We start from the raw sequence: 20,957 nt of genomic DNA, 5'->3' as shown, positions 1-20,957 counted from the left end.
ACAATGCACAACTTAAGTTCAAATGAACTGCTCTAATACATAGATTTTTTTAACTTTCCTTTGTATACAATGCACTTGTTGGATACAATTACACCCACAAGCACGCTTCTTAAAGGTTCTATAATGTTCCCCTCTTTATATATTCTGCTGGCTCCATCACTGGTACTATTTTTATACCTTTTTTTGCTTAGCAAATGTTTATGGATATTTTTTTATATGTATTCAACACCTGAAACCTGAACTTGAAACAAACCTTGTGTTTTTAAAAACAGTTTTCCAGTTTCTATTGATATTTAGGCAGACTAATGTCTTAATGTACTTAATTAAAGCATAGAACAAAAAAATCTATTAGAAACAGTATGAAAAAGCAATCATGTAAGGATTTTGTTAAACAAAATTAGATCAGAGACTGGATCACTGACTCAAAGCATAGAGGTATGTTTTGGGTCATCACCGATCTGATGTACACCAGAGGATACTGACATTACAAAATGCTGTAATAGCAGATTTGGGTCAGAATTCCAATCATTTTGTGTTAGTTGCTGACTCTAGATGCAAAAAACCATAAATCATTAATTTGGTGTCAAATACTGAAGAACCATCCTTTTTCTTACTCAGTGCTATATAAAAATCCAGCATGACAAACTGAAAACACAATCCTCAGTAGTCCACGGATTACTGATTACAGTAGACAAACATTCTTTCTTTATACAGTGTACTACAGGGCCGGCGCTAGGGGCTTGCATTGCTTGCATTGCCCCCCCAAATTGTGTCTTTGCCCCCCCAAGCACAATGCAAGCAACGGCTATTTTTAAAATGATCTCTGAACCAATCACAAAAATGCATTTTGTTTTACAGTTTGAAGATATTTCCTTGCTTATTCCTGATTGGCTCTTTGAGTCATATAAAAATCGGCAGACTGCCCCAAACAGTTCAGTTCGGCAGTATATGTTCTGTTAGTGTGAGCGAGAGGCAGGTATACTGGTAAACACTTTTTTTTTACAGAATTAGTATTCTTTTGTTTTCTTTATATTTTAATTTCCCAATAATATAAATATTCTCACTCATTCCTATTTCCACGTTTTGAATATTCTCAGTCTGTGTGTAGGTACATTTGTCAGCTTTGACTTAAATTTGTATTAAAGCCTTTCAAGAAATAGAGTTGTTCTATTAGTAATGGCAATTTAATTAAGGGGGCGTATTAAAATGAAATACAATTAGATAATCTTTTTTCTCCATTTACATAATCAACATGTATTTTTTAATCATTGGGTTTTAAATTTAAGTTCGAAAACATGCATTTTTATTTATTTACCTCATACATCACTTTAAGCCAGTATCAATAGCTTGGCTGTCATCATTCATGCACAAATCAAGCCTTGAATATATTTCTGGCTTCAAAAACATGACTATCAACATGCCCCCTCATTAGGTTTTACTGCCCCCCCAAGCAAAGCAGTCCAGAACCGGGGCTGGTGTACTAGCTCTGCAAGGTTTTGGTTTTTTTACCTCCCTAGAAGCTTCTAAGCCTTTTTGCTTCAACATCATTACATAGCGATTTTAGAATATTTGAGTGCCATTAGAAATAAAAACAAACTTCAAAAATAAAATTAAAGTAAGAAAAATTACAGAACTAAACATGTTGCCAGAAGTAACCACTCTTTTCTTTAACATTTTTCTTTACATTTTAAGAAATAGCTCAAGCTCACAGAAAGCCAACATGGATCACACACACATGACATCACAACACAGAGACAACCAAAAGCACCAGAACACACAAAACAGGTACTACCCATAAACTTTTGGGACAAACAATAGAATAACAACTATTTACAGCAAATCAGAGTCCAGCTCAAAGTTAGTGTGGTGTCAACACGCCGATGCTACATTATACACATAAAACAAATTCTAACCATGAATAACCACGAATAACATTTATCCAAAATGAAAACTGAACATACATAAACAGAATTTGTAACAATAGCAATTCAAAATAATGCATTATATCAACAGTTATCAAACTGATTAAGAAAAATCTAAAATTACTGTATTCTCAATGTATAGTTCAATCTCCTGCACTAAATAAATAAATAACGTATGGAAGCTGGTAGCAGTGTTTTCCAATTATCCTGGAGTAATGCTGTAGTAAAAAAGTAAAACTTTATTTCTGCCATAATACGCTAGGTTAAACTCTGGAGGAGGTAATTAATGAGCTGATCAGATGAGCTGAGTCAGGGAACACACTTAAAAATGCAGGGAGGGGATATTCAGGACTAGGATCGGTAACCACTAAAAGACTGTGTTAGAAACAAAATGACACACTGAACTTAAATCATTGAATCAGTTTAGTCAAATGGATGTGAATTTTTAATACTTACATTAAGTTGAAAACTGTACTTGAAATATTAAATCAGCACTTTCAGTGTAAATACTGCTAGACCAAATGAGCTTAAACCGAATGTGTGACATGGGCATGTTAATGCTGCCAATTTACATAAACACAGTGCAGAGGCATTTATTTGAATAAAAAAGAAACTGTATGGATTTAGTAATGTGGATTTTTCTCCACACTAGACTTTAAATAAAAAGTTTTTTATGTTGGTTAGAATAGTTGGATGTAACCTGCTTTCCAGGTTATCTACGCTGATAGTCTTGCTGTGCCAGAGTTCTGTCTAACAAAATGTCCAATAAAAAATAATCTTTGCTTAAAGGTGGGAGGTGATAAAGTCTTAATAGGGTTCAGATTTATGCCCCTCTTAAAGCAGAGCTCAAAGAAACAGCAATAAAAACTAGTTGTGTTTTAAACTGCATTCTACTATACCTGATAGACCTTTTTACACATGCACATTAAATCAGGAGTTTAAATGCAGAACTAAATGACATGGCAATTACCTGGGTCAATACCTCTGGTATTTACAGATTTTTGTGTGAATATTACCCAGGAGAGTAAAATGCTGAGGCTAGTAATTGAAATCATTATTAGCTAAATTCAAGTGGGTAAATGTTTTGGATGTGTGTCCACTCTGTATCTGTAAAGTAATGTTATTAAAGGACTTCCGTAATCTTTATAATAATAGACAGATACTTTATTGATCCCAAAGTAAATTAAAGCCTGAGTAACATTATACAACAATGAAGGTACACACTATAAAAATTCAACTGTACAAATTTGAAAAACAGAACAAGAAAGATTGAAGGGTACCTGTACTTTGCATAGACTGGATAACTTTTAAAAAGGCTTCATATCCATAGGATACACACAATACACACTAATCACAGTGGAGAGAACAAAAAAGAAAGAAAATTGCAGTAATAAGCACCACAAACACAGAGCTACTGAGTAGGCTGCCACTCAGTGCTGCACCAGAAGTGAAAACCGCAAGTCAATCTACTTGTCCAAAATATTTGTCTATGCAGAATATTATTATTATTTATATCATGGAATTTTTTCTGTCAGAAAGCTGGACTGAAGTTTAATGAAAGCACAATTGTGAATTCTTACATACAGCATAGAAGCATACCGCAGTAAGAACAACTAAGTAATTTTACATAGGTCTTTTATACCTCTATTGCCCTCTCCATCGCCAACCCCTCCTCCTTCTTGGAGTCGCACACACAAAGCGAATCAGTAAGATGCTATGAAACATATTCAAAAATAAGAAGATACATATTGGCACCATAGCATCTGCTATGTCTTACATATAGGTCTTGTGATTCGATAGCTTGTCTTTCTTGGATACACTTTGTTTTTACATCCTTGCCATGTTTATCCTCGCATGTTTATCTGATTGTTCTGTTCTTTCTGTGATCTCAGTCTTCTTGCTGGATATGTGAAAGACATCTTACACTTAATGATTACTAAATATGTGACAATACATTATATGATTTATAAGAAGCCCCTTACTTATATTAATTTCTATCACATTTATTATGATTTTAACATCATGTTTTACACACTTTGGTTTTATTCACTCGATACACAAGATTCATCATGTCAAACACAGTCATGGACAATTTGTATCTACAATTCACCTCACTTGCATGTTATTGTACTGTGGGAGGAAACCGGAGCTCCCACAGGGGTTCTGTGCAGATGCAAGTAAAAAACGTCACGATTAAACTGACAGTGGCAGATGAAAGAGAAACAATAAGACAAGCATTACCAAATACAAAAAGATTGTATTACATTTATGTGAATTAGGAATAATGCAGTTCAGTGATTCCAGTTATTGGCTACAACAAAACCAGTGGACTAGCTATAAGCAGCAAGCTTTGCTAACGTTTGCTTCCATTTAGCTGCGTGCTGGCACACGAACAAAAAAATTATTTCCTTGTTTATAGTAAGGCATTAAAAGGATTTTTTAAATCAAAGTAAAAGTGGTATGTAAATATTATTTAGTATTATTTGATATTTTTTGACCATAAGCATTTCTGTCAGTGCAGCCTCCAAGCAACAACAACATTGGCTTACAACATGCCCAACAAAGCCAAAGCATAACTAACATAGCACAACTGCTGGTGTGAGTCAACATAAACTTGATAATACATGTACATGTCATTTAGGTTAAAACATATCTACCTAGACAGCATCCACAGTAGAATTTAGAAAACCATACTTCACAACATATTGGTGTCATGCCCAATTTGGCCCAGTAGGTAGACACCACCCTCTGACAATATGTTCATACAAACTTTGTATTACTCAGGATTCTGTTTTTATAAAGTTTATTTAAGTTCATAATAATTATAATGTAATATTAGTAATAATTAATGCCTTTAAATTGCCTAGCCAGCTACTCAGTCCACCAAGAAGTCACAATCCAAATCCAAAACCTTTCTACAGAAAAATTATCTCTTTCATTTTGCAAAACAGCAACTGGAGATTGTTTAAGAAAACTGTTTAAATGCTTAATAGGTCACATAAGTGATTGTAAGTAAAGCGCTGGGCACAAGGACAGGGACGGGCACCCTCACAGAGACATTCTAGAAAGGTTTATTTACAAAATATTAAGACAAGACAAGAACAAAACACAGTATTAAGGACAAGAACAGGAGTGAGGCTAAGCTAAGCTAACACTATGCTAAAGGCTAAATGCTAATCTAACTGTAAACATATAACAGATTCCTAGACTAAACTACTCTACCACTAACTCAGGCAAACAGGGATGCTGACACAGATGCTAATAATTAAGCCAATGACAATGCTAAGCTAGGACAAAAAAGACACCAGAACTAAGACATAACAAGCATGGACAGTAACAACATTAGCACGGACAAACAAAGCATAGCAATAAATCACCATGAGAGGAGCCAGAATGAGCATTAAAAAAAACATAAACATAAACAATGATTTACATTCATAACATTCACTGAACAACCCAGGAGGTTATAAATACAGGGGTTTATATACTCATGCAAATCAAGACAGACATGGGGAACAGGAGGTGATTACACAGGGATGAATCAGAAACAAGAGGCGGAGACAAGAGGGGTGTGTACACAAAACAAACACCTGGCTGTTATCATGACAGTAAGGCATCGGCTCAGTTGAAACAGATAATGCTAATAAGATGCAAGAACTTCTGTGAAATGTAGTTCTTAAAGAACTACACTCGCATCATCTTGCACCTCCTTCTGCTGGACTGACTGGGCATGGCAGGTTGAGATGTTACAGTACCCCTCGTCAAGTAATTACTTCAGGCATTTCTTATCCTCCTGGACACTCACAGTAACTGTACTAATGTACTACAATCTGGGGTCCAAAATGTGAGGCCAGTGTGGGAGTATCAACATTAGAAAGGAAAAATAGGCCGGAAAAAGGTTCATGGTAACTTTTGGATAAAAGGTAAAGCGTGACTTAATTGCAGAACCTGTGCTCTAACTTCAGAGACATAAAGAGTTCCAGGAAGAACCCCATGTGGGAAAGGCTTTCATTTAAAGTCCTTGTTAATAGTTCCCAACTTAAGGGGGCCTGAAATACAAAACCAATGACTATGAGTTTGGACTAGTGTTGGGCAGCAGATTTAATTGAGCTAAAAGTCATTTGGAAACCACTATCTATTACGATACAATGTGGATGAGTTGTGTACCCACAAATTAAATCTGACACTGAATTACACTTTTTATTTAAATGCTTTTAAGACTTGGCTGTTTGGTATGCATCATGTACTACTGTTCAATACATTTAAAGGTTGTAGTTCAGATAGAACAAAAATGATTCTTCATCAGCTAACACTGCTCTGGTTTGTGCAGATCAGGCAGTTCCTGGGTTTTACTGCAGAAGTTCCTGCAACCTCCCATTAACTGTTTTTTTAATGTGAAACAGTGAATTGTTTTAAGTACTTCCCACAGAATAATGTGGGGAAAAATGCTGGGCGTAATTGACCGGTTGTACATCAAATGGGGTGTGAGGAATAAGGCTTGATGAGCTTTGGATGTGATGAGTCTCAAACAACCCTAGTGTCAAACACTTCAGAACAAGAACATTAGTGCATTTTCACAGAGTGCAGGAGGATGTTTACGTATAATCATCTATTATTTTTTTCAGATGAATAAGTTTAAAAAACATTTTCCTTATCACACAATGCCACCTAACTTCATAAAGTCAATGTCTAAATAAATGTATTTTGGGTTCATTGATATTCATGGAGATACGTCATAGGGGTTTCTAAAAATAATTCAGCTTGCATTTGTATATTTTGTCTGTCCTGTACATATTTCATGAAAAAGTTTGCAACGTAAAACAAACTGCTTGCCGAGAAGGACACAAAGGCTTGACTGACATCTGGCAAAATGTGGACTGATAAATCAGAATGAAGAAAAACAAAGCTAATTTAAACTATATTAAAGACAAGGCTAAGAACATGATCCTAATAGTCAAACATGGTGGTGATAGTATTATGATGTAAGGATGCTTGCTGATGTATTGCCTGAGTAACTTGTGGTTATTGACAGAACCATAAATTTTGCTCTCTACAAGAAAATCCTGAAGAATATAAAGCAACAACTCAACAATCCAAAGAGCAGGAGAAAGTTAATTTCTAAATAGCTTAAAATAAAAATAAAATAAAATAAAATAAAATAACATCAAATAAAATAGAATAAAATAAAAAAAATAAAAAAAAAAAATAAAATAAAAAAATAAAATAAAATAAAATAAAATAAGATAAGATAAGATAAGATAAGATAAGAAAACAAAACAAAACAAAACAAAACAAAACAATACAATAAAATAAAATAAAATAAAATAAAATAAAATAAAATAAAATAAAATAAAATAAAATAAAATAAGGCTTTTGGAGGGGCACTGTTAAGGTCCTTATTTGAACAGTATAGTACCGCTGTGGCAGGACCTAACACATGATCATAATTTTAAAATGTTATTTTATGCTTTTTTTTTGTCTGTTTTGTATAAAATAATACAAAAAAGTGTAAAATATTCAAAAACACAAGTTTCCCAGAAATGTGTCCCAGTCACATTTCCACAACCTATGGAAAAAGAAATGGAAAATAATAATGTTTAGAAAGATTGTAAGTTCTGTAATATGTCCTATATTGACTATATTGGGCCCATAGCCTATGTTTACTTAATTATTTATCTTTAAGTGCTGTTATGACAAACCTGTAGGTTTGCACTTGTTTGTTTATAAGAATCTTTATGTCATGTTTTCCACTTTGGTTACATTTATAACAGAACATGGAGTTACAGGTCACAAATGATTCATATTTTTCACGTTCAATGTCAAAGACCGTCACAGGCAGTTCAGTATCTTCAATTTCACCAAACTCACGTGTCTTTGGACTGTAGGAGAAAACCCTCACAGACATGTAAAGAACATGCAAACTTCACACAGAAAGGGCCCAGACTGCTTCACTTAAGAATCAAACTCCGGACCTTCTTGCTGTGAGGTGACCCACCACACCACCAACATACCATACAACTGAGTGTTCCCAAAGCTCTCTAGTCTCGAGTGTTTAGGATTCATGGTATAAACTTTTTTATTTGTACTATATATGCTCTTTATTGACAAGCAGCACCACTTTCTGACAAGCTGTTGTAATAACTATATTTAACCACAAAATGCATGTTAATAGCAAGAAAATAAACAAATATCTAAAGAATGTCATTATTTAATAGTCACAATAAATCTTTTTAATAATAGATTTTTTTTTACTGGGCACCCTGGATAGGTATTTCACAAGCTAATTTACCCTTCAAATCTTCCTTTAATGTTATACAATTATTTTTACTCCAACTTATTATTCCAAAGAGAAAATATTACATTTTGTGTTGGTGCATCCATGTTCATCTGTAAAGATAAACTTTTAAACATTCGTAATACAATAACTTCAGTCACAGTAACTATAACCGAATGCGTTTCTGTGTAAAAATGCATTCTAGAGTATTCCTTTTCTCAATGTAAGGTCTAAAAGAACATGATAACAAATGTGTCTCAAATAAAGAAGGGGGGGGGGGGGGCTCCATATTGATAACCACCCCCACCATATGCTTCTGACTCAGTCCTACGACTCAGGCCTATGACTAAATCAGGACTGCTTTTATAACTGTACAGTAGAGTTAAGCGTACACTATGTGCCTAAGCGTGGTTATTACAGTTTATTACTATAGTAACGAATTATGTCTACATCAAAACGTACTATGAAAAAGAACTTCTTTATACTAATATAAAGGAAGTAAAATGTGACATGAAGGTACTGTGCTACCTGCGGCAGAGGCAAGCTGGAGTGGCGTTTCAGCATAGTTCTCAGCACCATCCTGCAGTGCCCCCTCCACGTTGGCTCGAGCATCCAGTAGCAGCTGTGGTGGTTGGAGCATACGAGAGATATCATCATTATCAAATACACTCACTACTATGTTTTAAAACGCTGATACCATATAAGTGCACTTCGGATGTATATTAGAATACATTTAAGTTAAAACCACTGACTTCTTCTCTAAATGATGTTCACTTTTACTGTCCAGGAGAGTTTAGCCCATAACTAAGGATTAAAACTTTAGAGAACAAGTGAAGAACATTTAGCTAACCTATTTAATATTTAACAAGACAAATTAGTTCTCCAGGTATCTTCTAGACATGCCTTTAATGTGCTGATGTATTATTTTTGTAGCCATTTAATAAGAAATATGGCAGGGCTTTATTATAAAAGTAACTGAGGTATTCAAGGTATGCTTTAATGCCTTTATTTGCTTTGGCAACCATAAAAATCTACTTTTTATTCATTTCCGGGAGGTTTGTTTAATGCACAAAGAAGTAAAATCATTAATATTTATCAAAGCAAAATATCTTTCTTTCTAAAAGCTAAAGCTGAAGTCTAAAGTCTAAAGTTTTAATAATCTTGAAAATGACAAAATGTTACTGCTTTTTGTCATTTTCTTTTTGTATGTATAAATGATGTCTTGCTTATTTTATTAGGATCTTAACGTCAAGTTTTACACACTTTGGTTACATTCATGACAGGACAGGTAGTTACTGGTTACACAGTCATCTCCAATTCACCTCACTTGCATGTCTTTGGACTGTGGGAGGAAACCGGAGCTCCCGCAGGAAACCCACGCAGACAAGGGGAGAACATGCAAACTCCACACAGAAAGAACTTGGACCGCTCCACCTGGGAATGAAACCCAGGACCTTCCTGCTGTGAGGCTACAGTGCTACCCACTGAGGCATTGTGCCGCCCTACATTTATGATAATTACAGGCTTGTTATAAGTGGGGCCAATTCAAGAAATTAATAAGACAATAATGACAATATAATAACTATATTGCATTCTTGGAATATGTAGAGGACAAAAAAGGACAAATATGAAATGTGCACTTCGTACCTGTGCCACTCATTTGCTCATCATTATCTTAATGCTGTAATTTGCCACTGCTGCCACCTTAAACTGCGTGCAGGGTGTTTTTTAACTACTGTAAGTAGCTTTGGATAAAAGTGTCTGCCAAATGCTGTACGTTTGTGTACTGGTTGCCATTAGGTGGGGAAACTGGATACAAGGAAATTCATTTAAATAATCTTATACATGAAGACAAATTTTTGAAAAAAGATTTAAATGTTCAACATTTTCCAAAAATATATTCTGGCTTCTTTTTTTGTTTGGCCAGGAGTGTACATTCTAATTCGTTACTTACCCACTTGGCCAGCTTAAGAGGACTCATAATTGTTAGGGCATTGTGTATAGAGGAAAACCTTTCCTGTTATGCATGTCCAATGTGGGAGAAATAAAATGTTCTGAGTTAGTGAGGGCAATTTTATCTGCCTGCAGATTTGAAACTTCGGGAACATGATAATTAATTTAAAGTCAGAGCTCCTTTGTCTGATCTGGTACACAGAAACCTTTTTAAATTGTTTTGCTCTGGCCTGCATAATAAAAATTTAATCTCATCGTTTTGTGACTGTACATTGTAAAATGGCTCATTAAATCCAGCTTGGATAAGAACAACTAGTCCACATCAGTATAACCGGGGTACGGCTTGCCATTATTTCCAAATTGGACCATAATAATGACTGAAAGGGTGCACAGATGGAAGGCATTCATTATTTACATCGTCACTACCTGCACGACAGGGACGTGTCCGTGCAACACGGCGAAAGTGAGTGAAGTCGCCTGCCTGGTGTCTGGATAAATTGAGGGGTATCTGTGTACTGAGCTGGGCACCTGGGAAGTCATACAGGGGAGGTTCAGGGAGAGAATAAGTTTAGCCATTAAACTTCATTCGGACGAGGAAGAAAAAGAGAAGCAAGGAAATTAGTGTGAGTGGAGCGTTTGAGTGTTATTGTGGAAAGTTGGAGCTTCTTTCCTATCTGCCCCTGTATAAACCTTAGTTTTTAAATAAAAACGATTTTATTTTGTTTTTTATTCTTTTTACATATCTCAGTCCGAAACATGGATATAATTGAGGTATCATACTGTCCAAATGCTGCGTTCTGGGAATTTTAAAAGTGATGGATAAACTGCAAAAGACTGCTGGCATGGAGCACCAACACTGGAGCATCACGTAAGCAGTGACTCATAAGCAAAGTGCCAAAAGCTGCAAATTGATTTGTCAGGCTTAAATGTTGTCCTTTTCTGAGCGAGCTTCACTAACAGGCAGAAATATTCATGGATATAACGTTTTGTTAAAGTAGGAAGCTTTTAGCAAACACTAAACAGATTTGACCTTTTAGCAATGTGCATATGCATGCTTAAAGTATATACATGTCAATGTATATGTCCATTCTAGATGCATAATGAGTAAGGCCCTACTTAATTCACCACTGTGAAAATCACGTCACAAACTGTAAATAGAGCCGTTGCCCATGAAATATGCAATTTGCTATAAAATTCAAAATTTAAGGTTTGTGTTTAGTAATTTAACATTTTTCATTCTCATATGAGCTGCATTATGCAATATGAGGCGGTCCTAGCAATCTTACAGTAATTAAGTTAGTGAAATGTGCTGACGATGTTTGATGTATGTGTTTATGTATTGAGTGCATTTTGTCCCTTTGGGGATTCCATAAAGTGTGCTTCTCTACACATGTGATCATCTCTCTGTAGTCTGTGCTTAACCCTTTGATGCACAAGCTAAGCAAACCCCTTCTAATGCACAACATGGGTCAAAAATGACCCATATTCATCCATTCAAGAATATTTTCATATGCACATTTGTCAGTTATTCATGTATTTGCTGTCTTAGCTAATAAAAGCTATCTATACTAGAATATGTAAACAGCTAGCAAGCAAATAGTATTGGACATATTCAAGATTCAAGAGCCAGTAAATATGTTTTTGACTACAAACACTTACAAATGTCAGTAGTTTCTGTCAAATTCCATAGTAAATACATAAGGGTCATTTTTGACCCATGTTGTGCATTAGGAGGGTAGTGACACAAAAATGATTTTTATTAAAAAAGCAAAAAATATAAAACTGAAATAAGGATTTGTGATGATCAAAAACAAGTTAATTGAAAAATTAATGGAAGCTTGAATGACGAAAATTAATTTATTGCAAAGATATAGAAAATAAAAACTCAGTTGGGTCACTTTTGACCCAGGTTGTGCATCAAAGGGTTAAAAGAACAAGCCAGTAAAGTTTGCTTCTAAATGTTTGTCTATGTACAACTTATTTCTTATTTTATATACTCAGCAAACTCTAAAGACGAAGGGGGTGGGTGTGTGTGTCAAAACACGGACAAGTATTTTGGTCTTTGAGATGGAGCAATTAAGGTAGGCTGTGTACCACAGCTTCCATTGATTCTATCGTTCAATTTATGAGTATAATTTAATGACTGCAGTGAAATGTGGCACTTCTCTTTGAAAAACAAGGTTCGTGAAATTAAGCACATTTTCCCGTAAATTTAGTAGGGCCCTAATTATAAGGATGATAAACAGTATGGTGCTGTAAAATCATTTCCCCCCTTTTTTCTTACTTTAATGTTTCAGATATTTGAATAAACACATACACAAACTATAGTTTATATAATATTTTGATCATTGAAAAATATCTAAATCTTTGAAAAATGGCCCTGTGTAAAAAAAGTAATTTCCCCATTAGTTACTTATTCATCTAACTGACCTAACATAATTGATAATATGGTTAAACTGTTTCATTTAAATTTTACTTCGAGCTCCTCCAATAATGTAAATTAGACTAAAAGGTCTCAACAATTATCACACTATCCATTTAGGATAAAAAGGATAAGGATAATATGGGGCAGATGGGATGCATTTATTTGCCATATATACTTATACACATGTTCAGTACAATTTAATTCTTAATTCACATATTCAGAGGGGTCAGAGTACAGGGGCAGCCAATTTATGAAGCCCCTGGATCCTAGAGGATTAAAGACTTGGTTAAAGAACTGGGATTTAAACTCAAACCTTTTATTTGGTAACACACAGTTTCTCCATTAGGCTTCCACTGTACTTAAACAAAATAAATTCTGCAAGAGAAAGTTCCTACAGGAGCACCTTAGTTCCACCATTAGAAAGTAACCGAGGAGAAATGTCATATGAGTGTTGCAAAGCAAAAGCCACTGCTACACAAACAAACATGTACCCTAGACCTGCATAAGACCTCATGCCTCTTTAAAGATGTTCTGTGGACTGATGTGTTAAAATTCTAACTTTTTTAAAGAAATATGTCTTGCTGCATCTGGTGTAAAGTTCCCACAGTATTTCACAATGCTGCGCCACAGCATTTGGTAGTGTGCCAAAATAATAACAACAATAACAAGAACAGGTCTATCTGTAAATGCATTAAAAATTAAGGTTAAGGTTTTTCTACTGGCTTGGTCAAAATCTTCAAGTGAGCCTCATTGAGATGCTATTTTAGAAACTTATATTTGCAGTTCATGTTTGAAAACCCTGCAGCTAAATGAAAGATATTATGAAAAAAACTGTGGGCCAGATATCTTTCAAGGTGATGTGAATTTTTAAAATCATTTGGTAGCAGAACCACTAATGAAGTTAGGGGCAATAACTTTTATTCATAATACAAGTCCAGTAGGTCTTTTTGCTACAATAGATGCTTATTTGCTTGCAATAGATTTGTAAAGTACTTTGTAAATAACATAATGAATTATCATGACAGTTTATTTTCAGTAGTATGTTCATTATTGTTATTGTTTTTGTCCTTTTGTGGTAAATGTAAGATAATACTGTGTCAGAAACCAATAGGCCCTACAAAAAGTAGCTGGAGTGAAAAATGTTTACTCTTACAGGAGTAGGCAGTCATTAAGGAAACTCACAGCACAGGAACAGATTTAATGCTGTATATTAGAATCCTAAAAATAAACCCTGTTGGTATGAACTTAGAATCCAAGTATAAACCCCCACTGGAATACTTTGTGAAAGACAAGAATTTATCCTTTATTAATTCTTTTAAACCCAAATTAAGGTCAAAAGAAATGACTTTTAATGTTAAGGCTGACCAGCATAATTGTGCTACCGTGACAATTTCTGCTGATAACATATACACATACAGTGTATCACAAAAGTGAGTACACCCCTCACATTTCTGCAGATATTTAAGTATATCTTTTCATGGGACAACACTGACAAAATGACACTTTGACACAATGAAAAGTAGTCTGTGTGCAGCTTATATAACAGTGTAAATTTATTCTTCCCTCAAAATAACTCAATATACAGCCATTAATGTCTAAACCACCGGCAACAAAAGTGAGTACACCCCTAAGAGACTACACCCCTAAATGTCCAAATTGAGCACTGCTTGTCATTTTCCCTCCAAAATGTCATGTGATTTGTTAGTGTTACTAGGTCTCAGGTGTGCATAGGGAGCAGGTGTGTTCAATTTAGTAGTACAGCTCTCACACTCTCTCATACTGGTCACTGAAAGTTCCAACATGGCACCTCATGGCAAAGAACTCTCTGAGGATCTTAAAAGATGAATTGTTGTGCTACATGAAGATGGCCAAGGCTACAAGAAGATTGCCAACACCCTGAAACTGAGCTGCAGCACAGTGGCCAAGATCATCCAGCGTTTTAAAAGAGCAGGGTCCACTCAGAACAGACCTCGCGTTGGTCGTCCAAAGAAGCTGAGTGCACGTGCTCAGCGTCACATCCAACTGCTGTCTTTGAAAGATAGGCGCAGGAGTGCTGTCAGCATTGCTGCAGAGATTGAAAAGGTGGGGGGTCAGCCTGTCAGTGCTCAGACCATACGCCGCACACTACATCAAATTGGTCTGCATGGCTGTCACCCCAGAAGGAAGCCTCTTCTGAAGTCTCTACACAAAAAAGCCCGCAAACAGTTTGCTGAAGACATGTCAACAAAGGACATGGATTACTGGAACCATGTCCTATGGTCTGATGAGACCAAGATTAATTTATTTAGTTCAGATGGTCTCAAGCATGTGTGGCGGCAATCAGGTGAGGAGTACAAAGATAAGTGTGTCATGCCTACAGTCAAGCATGGTGGTGGGAATGCCATGGTCTGGGGCTGCATGAGTGCAGCAGGTGTTGGGGAGTTACATTTCATTGAGGGACACATGAACTCCAATATGTACTGTGAAATACTGAAGCAGAGCATGATCCCCTCCCTCCGGAAACTGGGTCGCAGGGCAGTGTTCCAGCATGATAATGACCCCAAACACACCTCTAAGACGACCACTGCTTTATTGAAGAGGCTGAGGGTAAAGGTGATGGACTGGCCAAGCATGTCTCCAGACCTAAACCCAATAGAACATCTTTGGGGCATCCTCAAGCGGAAGGTGGAGGAGCGCAAAGTCTCGAATATCCGCCAGCTCCGTGATGTCGTCATGGAGGAGTGGAAAAGCATTCCAGTGGCAACCTGTGAAGCTCTGGTAAACTCCATGCCCAGGAGAGTTAAGGCAGTTCTGGGAAATAATGGTGGCCACACAAAATATTGACACTTCAGGAACTTTCACTAAGGGGTGTACTCACTTTTGTTGCCGGTGGTTTAGACATTAATGGCTGTATATTGAGTTATTTTGAGGGAAGAATAAATTTACACTGTTATATAAGCTGCAAACAGACTACTTTTCATTGTGTCAAAGTGTCATTTTGTCAGTGTTGTCCCATGAAAAGATATACTTAAATATCTGCAGAAATGTGAGGGGTGTACTCACTTTTGTGATACACTGTACATATATACACCGATCAGCCATAACATTAAAACCACCTCATTGTTTCTACACTCACTGTCCATTTTATCAGCTCCACTTACCATATAGAAGCCCTTCGAAGTGCTACAATTACTGACTGTAGTCCATCTGTTTCTCTACATACTTTTTTAGCCTGCTTTTACTCTGTTCTTCAATGGTCAGGACCCCCACAGAGCAGGTATTATTTAGGTGGTGGATCATTTTCAGCACTGCAGTGACAATGACATGGTGTATGTACGTATGTATGTTTGTATGTATGTATGATATGAGCACAACACACACTAACACACCAACACCATGTCAGTGTCACTACAGTGCTGAGAATGATCCAACACCCAAATAATACCTACTCTGTAGTGGTCCTGGGAGAGCCAGGGAGAGTAATTGTAGAACTACAAAGTGCTTGCTAAGTGGGGTAAATGGAGCTGAAAAAATGGACAGTAAGTGTAGAAACAAGGAGGTGGTTTTAATGTTATGGCGAATCAGTGTAGATACATATACAGTATATACATGATATGTATGACATTGTTATGTCAGCTTTGTGTTTTCAATAATAATCTTTAAAGAAATAAAAATCCACAGCACTTGGCATTTTGTTTAGGACTCACACTTTCTCCACAGGAAGACACAACAGATCACAAAACAGTCAAATCCATGAAGTTTATTATATTACAAGATGTCTTTTATTCCAGTTAAGTCCAATTAGTCTAATTTACATAAAATGTAAATAATACACTTCATAAATTTGATTAAACTGTGACATGTGTGCCTACTTGAAACCATTAGAGCAAGTAAGTAATGAGCATTCTTAAGCGATGCTAAAACATTATTTGTATCCAACAGTACTGCAGAAACAAATGGGTGAGAGAAAAACCACAATAAAAGCCACAATGACAATTTTTAGCATTATAGGTTATTTACTTAATAAATTTAATTTAAGTTCTCACACTTAACAATATCAACTCTGTGAAATGTGATTGTTCACTTGTTGATATCATTATTATTACTGTTAAATTAGGAGATTTGTTGAGCTGTGTAAAAATGTAATGTATTTGTTTAAATAGTCATATTTAAATTAGAAAATTGCAGAGACAAATTAAGGCTTTTACTTTTGCAGCTGTTTATTCTATAACTGTACACAATATGGCCAAAAGTTTGTGGACACCTGATTATGAGCTTCTTGGAGACCTTTTTCAAACCACAGGTTGCTCCCCACTTTGTAACTAGTTTGTGGCCTTTTTTGGGAAAGTTTTTTCACCCATCTGTAAGTTATTTATTTTTCATAGCTATAATTAATTTTTAAGTAGGCACACTTTATATACTGCACACTTCACTGACCAACTGACTCATGCTGACAGAAAAGGAAAGAACAAGAAAATACATAAAATTATTGTGTAACACGGTACTGTAAAGCTTTCTTCAATCAACTGATATGCCATTAGCACATCAGTCATAATAACAGTTGATGCCAGGTATTATAAAAGTGTTACATTGGGTGTTTTTTTTTTTTAATTGCATTGTAATTTGAATGTATTAAATTAATCTTAACCTTTGATTATTCTTACACTTCCTGCAACATGTTTATGGCTGCTGGCCATGTCTTACAGCACATATGGAGGACTACGCTTCTCTCCGTCATCATGTGTGATGTCACAACAGCTTTGGTCACAAGCTAATTACCTGTTATGACACTACATATTTCAATAGTTGGCATGACTATTACTGATATTAGTCACATGACACTGTTATAATAGCTTACATCAACTGTTATGACAACTCATGACAGAATATGACATCTGGCATGACAGGGTTTAAAAAATGCTCAATTAATTGTCATGACAGATGAGTCAAGTAAAGTGTTACCAACAATTTAAACAAGACAGGCTTTACAATCACGTCACATGTATAATCAACAAAAAAGCACTGACCTCACTATTGATATCAGCTCCAGCGTCCAGCAGCATCTGTACCATGGCCTCATCACCACGAACACAGGCGTACATGAGTGGAGTCATCCCCTGCAAACACATCAATATACATATTGCACAGTTATGTTAAGTACTCAGGGACTAAGCTGAAAGAAAGAAAGAAAGAAAGAAAGAAAGAAAGAAAGAAAGAAAGAAAGAAAGAAAAAGAAAGAAAGAAAGAAAAAGAAAGAAAGAAAGAAAGAAAGAAAGAAAGAAAGAAAGAAAGAAAGAAAGAAAGAAAGAAAGAAAGAAAGAAAGAAAGAAAGAAAGAAAGAAAGAAAGAAAGAAAGAAAGAAAGAAAGAAAGAAAGTTTGTAACAATGAGACAAAATAAAACTGAATCATTACAAAATCCCACAATAAGATAAACTTTTAAAGCTTAATCATCATTGTGAAATGAGGGGGTTAAATAAATCTGGAACGTCTGAATAAAAGCACAAAAATTACTGATTATAATAATATTGGTATTTACAGTATTACTAGTAGTTCTTCTAATTTATTTTTAAAACATTTAAGTTGACTGAAAGACTTTCTGGATTACAGTAATTAGTTAATCTGAAAAAACAATAGTAATAGTTTTAAAATGTACTGTGTAATCTACTAATACTAGTAATACTTTTATAAGGTTGTGGTATGGAAAGATTAGATTTTGTGCCTAGCATAATCTAAATATTAGTATTATGCATTTGTGCATTAAAGTCCAGTCATGATGTTGCTTGAGCCTGGGAGTGAAAAGTACAGAGATAAGCAACATGTCTGTTGTTAAGCTGAAGCAAGATGTTGTAAGCAGATAAGGAACAACAGTTACCACAAAACGAAGGTTCCAAAGGCTTACACCCAAACTTTAGAGGAAGTGCTAAAACTGTGACATGACTAGAGCAGTATAAAGAGAGGCCCACAGTTCTGTTCTTTGTTCTTCAGCTTATACACTGATCAGCCATAACATTAAAACCACCTCCTTGTTTCTACATTCACTGTCCATTTTATCAGCTCCACTTACCATATAGAAGCACTTTGTAGTTCTACAACTACTGACTGGAGTCCATCTGTTTCTTTGCATGCTTTTTCCCTTTCATGCTGTTCTTCAATGGTCAGGACCCCCACAGGACCACTACAGAGTAGGTATTATTTGGGTGGTGGATCATTCTCAGCTCTGCAGTGACACTGACATGGTGGTGGTGTGTTAGTGTGTGTTGTGCTAGTATGAGTGGATAAGACACAGCAGCGCTGCTGGAGTTTTTAAACACCTCACCATCCCTGCTGGACTGAGAATAGTCCACCAACAAAAAAAATATCCAGCCAACAGCACCCCGTGGGCAGCGTCCTGTGACCACTGATGAAGATCTCAAAGATGACCAACTCAAACAGCAGCAATAGATGAGTGATCGTCTCTGACTTTACATCTACAAGGTGGACCAACTAGGTAGGAGTGTCTAATAGAGTGGACAGTGAGTGGACACGGTATTTAAAAACTCCAGCAGCGCTGCTGTGTCTGATCCAGCAGCACAACACACACTAACACACCACCAACATGTCACTGTCACTGCAGTGCTGAGAATGATCCATCACCCAAGACCTGTGGGGGTCCTGACCATTGAAGAACAGCATGAAAGGGGGCTAACAAAGCATGCAGAGAAACAGATGGACTGCAGTCAGTAATTGTAGAACTACAAAGTGCTCCTAAATGATAAGTGGAGCTGATAAAATGTACAGTGAGTGTAGAAACAAGGAGGTGGTTTTAATGTTATGGCTGATCAGTGTATACTGCTGTAAGAACCCACAATTGTGTTTAAATAAATCTTCATCAGTCCAGTCTGTTGGTACTGTTTGACTTCTTTTGCATTCTCACCACATTTTTCCATGACAGTTGTAAAAAGGTCTCTAATGAATATGAAATTTGTGAACACTCCATATATGTTTTATAGAATTCTATTCACTAAGATGGCTTAGTTGTGCAGTCAACTTCACCTTTTTTATTTTGGCTGTACGTTTAAAGTTAGTGTATTGTTGCATTGTTTATCTTCTCTACATGCTTTTGTTAATCGATGATATTAAATCCTTCTGTAACACATTATTCCAGTCAGGATTTGTTCGTTGATGTATGATGTACCTGGATGTCCTTGTACTGTTTGCAGAGAAAAAGCTCTATACTATGATACTTCCATTTCCACAGGATGTGGCCACAGGAGAAGTTTATATTGTATAAGTGTGTGCTGATTTGTGCTAAGTGGGTAACAGAGAAGAGAGCAATTGCTGCACGATGTAATTTGTGGCTTTTAGGTTTTATATACAGTATAATATATTGAAAAAAAAAGTGGCTAAATACATGTTTCTCCGAAGTGTACAAGACTACCTCATCCAGCTGTTTTAAAATAAATAAACAAATAACAAAAACATTGAGCTTGGAAAAGAATATGGTGCAAAAAGACCTTACACAGCTCTGGTGTTTGGACAGGGTTTGAACCTGTGCACCAGTTACTATCAGTGTGTTATATTGCATGTGGTTTTCCTATGAGTACTGTAGTTTTCATTTCACCTTCCTAATACATGCTTGTAAGTGGATTACTGACTGATGGTGTGAGTGTGAATTTGTGAGTGTATAATGCCCTACAATGAAACAGTGATAAGTGATGTTAAAGGCATACATTAATAAATAAAAATATTTATTTAATGACCCGTATTTACTCTTTTACCAAAATAAACAAATAGCACAGCCTTAAACTGTGATACTGTATGATTTACCAGAGCTACTGCCATACCAACCAGTGTGATTTAACCAACAAAGCAATTTAACCAAAAAAATAAAGCCTTATTATTATGATATTGTTGTAAAAACATTAAAACAGCCGCTCGGGTGGCGCAGTGGTAAAAAGACACGCTGCAACCAGGACTGGATTCTGAGTATGTAGTATCGAATCCAGCTCTGCTTCACCGGTTTGAAGCTGAGTGGCTGTATGGGCAACGATTGGCCAGTTGCTCAGTTGGGGGGGGTGGGACAAAGAACCGGATGTGGGTCTCTCTCTGTCAGAATGCGATTACAACCTCTGCCAGCTGATTCGAGGCGCCTGCACAAGAGATGAGGAGGGGTGCCCTTAGGGTGTGTCTCTCCGCATGCAACGCTAGGTGGCGCCAAACTCATCGATGTGTGGGTGGCAAGAATGTATCTGGCTGCTGCTCATGTTTCGGAGGGGATATGGGTTAGCTTCGATCTCCTCGGTCAGGGCGGGGTTCGGCATAGACAGAGAGGAAGCACGATGCAAAATTTAACAATGGGATGCGCTAAAGGGGGAGAAAAACGAAAAAAAAAAAAAAAAAAAACATTAAAACAGCCCAAAACTT

General features: G+C 36.1%; 1 protein-coding gene across 1 annotated transcript in view; it reads right to left on the bottom strand.

The window, feature by feature from the left end:
* Positions 1–20,957, bottom strand: part of btbd11a (BTB (POZ) domain containing 11a) — a 271,143-nt gene that overhangs the window by 16,462 nt on the left and 233,724 nt on the right. Inside the window, exons 6-8 of the mRNA XM_063005972.1 lie at positions 17,581–17,670; positions 10,576–10,677; positions 8,725–8,818 (exon numbers count right to left, since the gene is read on the bottom strand). Coding sequence (XP_062862042.1) covers positions 8,725–8,818; positions 10,576–10,677; positions 17,581–17,670 — 286 coding nt within the window. The remainder of the gene's footprint in view (positions 1–8,724; positions 8,819–10,575; positions 10,678–17,580; positions 17,671–20,957) is intronic.

The sequence above is a fragment of the Trichomycterus rosablanca genome, chromosome 1, assembly GCF_030014385.1.
Source record: "Trichomycterus rosablanca isolate fTriRos1 chromosome 1, fTriRos1.hap1, whole genome shotgun sequence".
Classification (NCBI taxonomy): Eukaryota; Metazoa; Chordata; class Actinopteri; order Siluriformes; family Trichomycteridae; genus Trichomycterus; species Trichomycterus rosablanca.
This window is presented reverse-complemented; position numbering and strand designations above follow the sequence as displayed.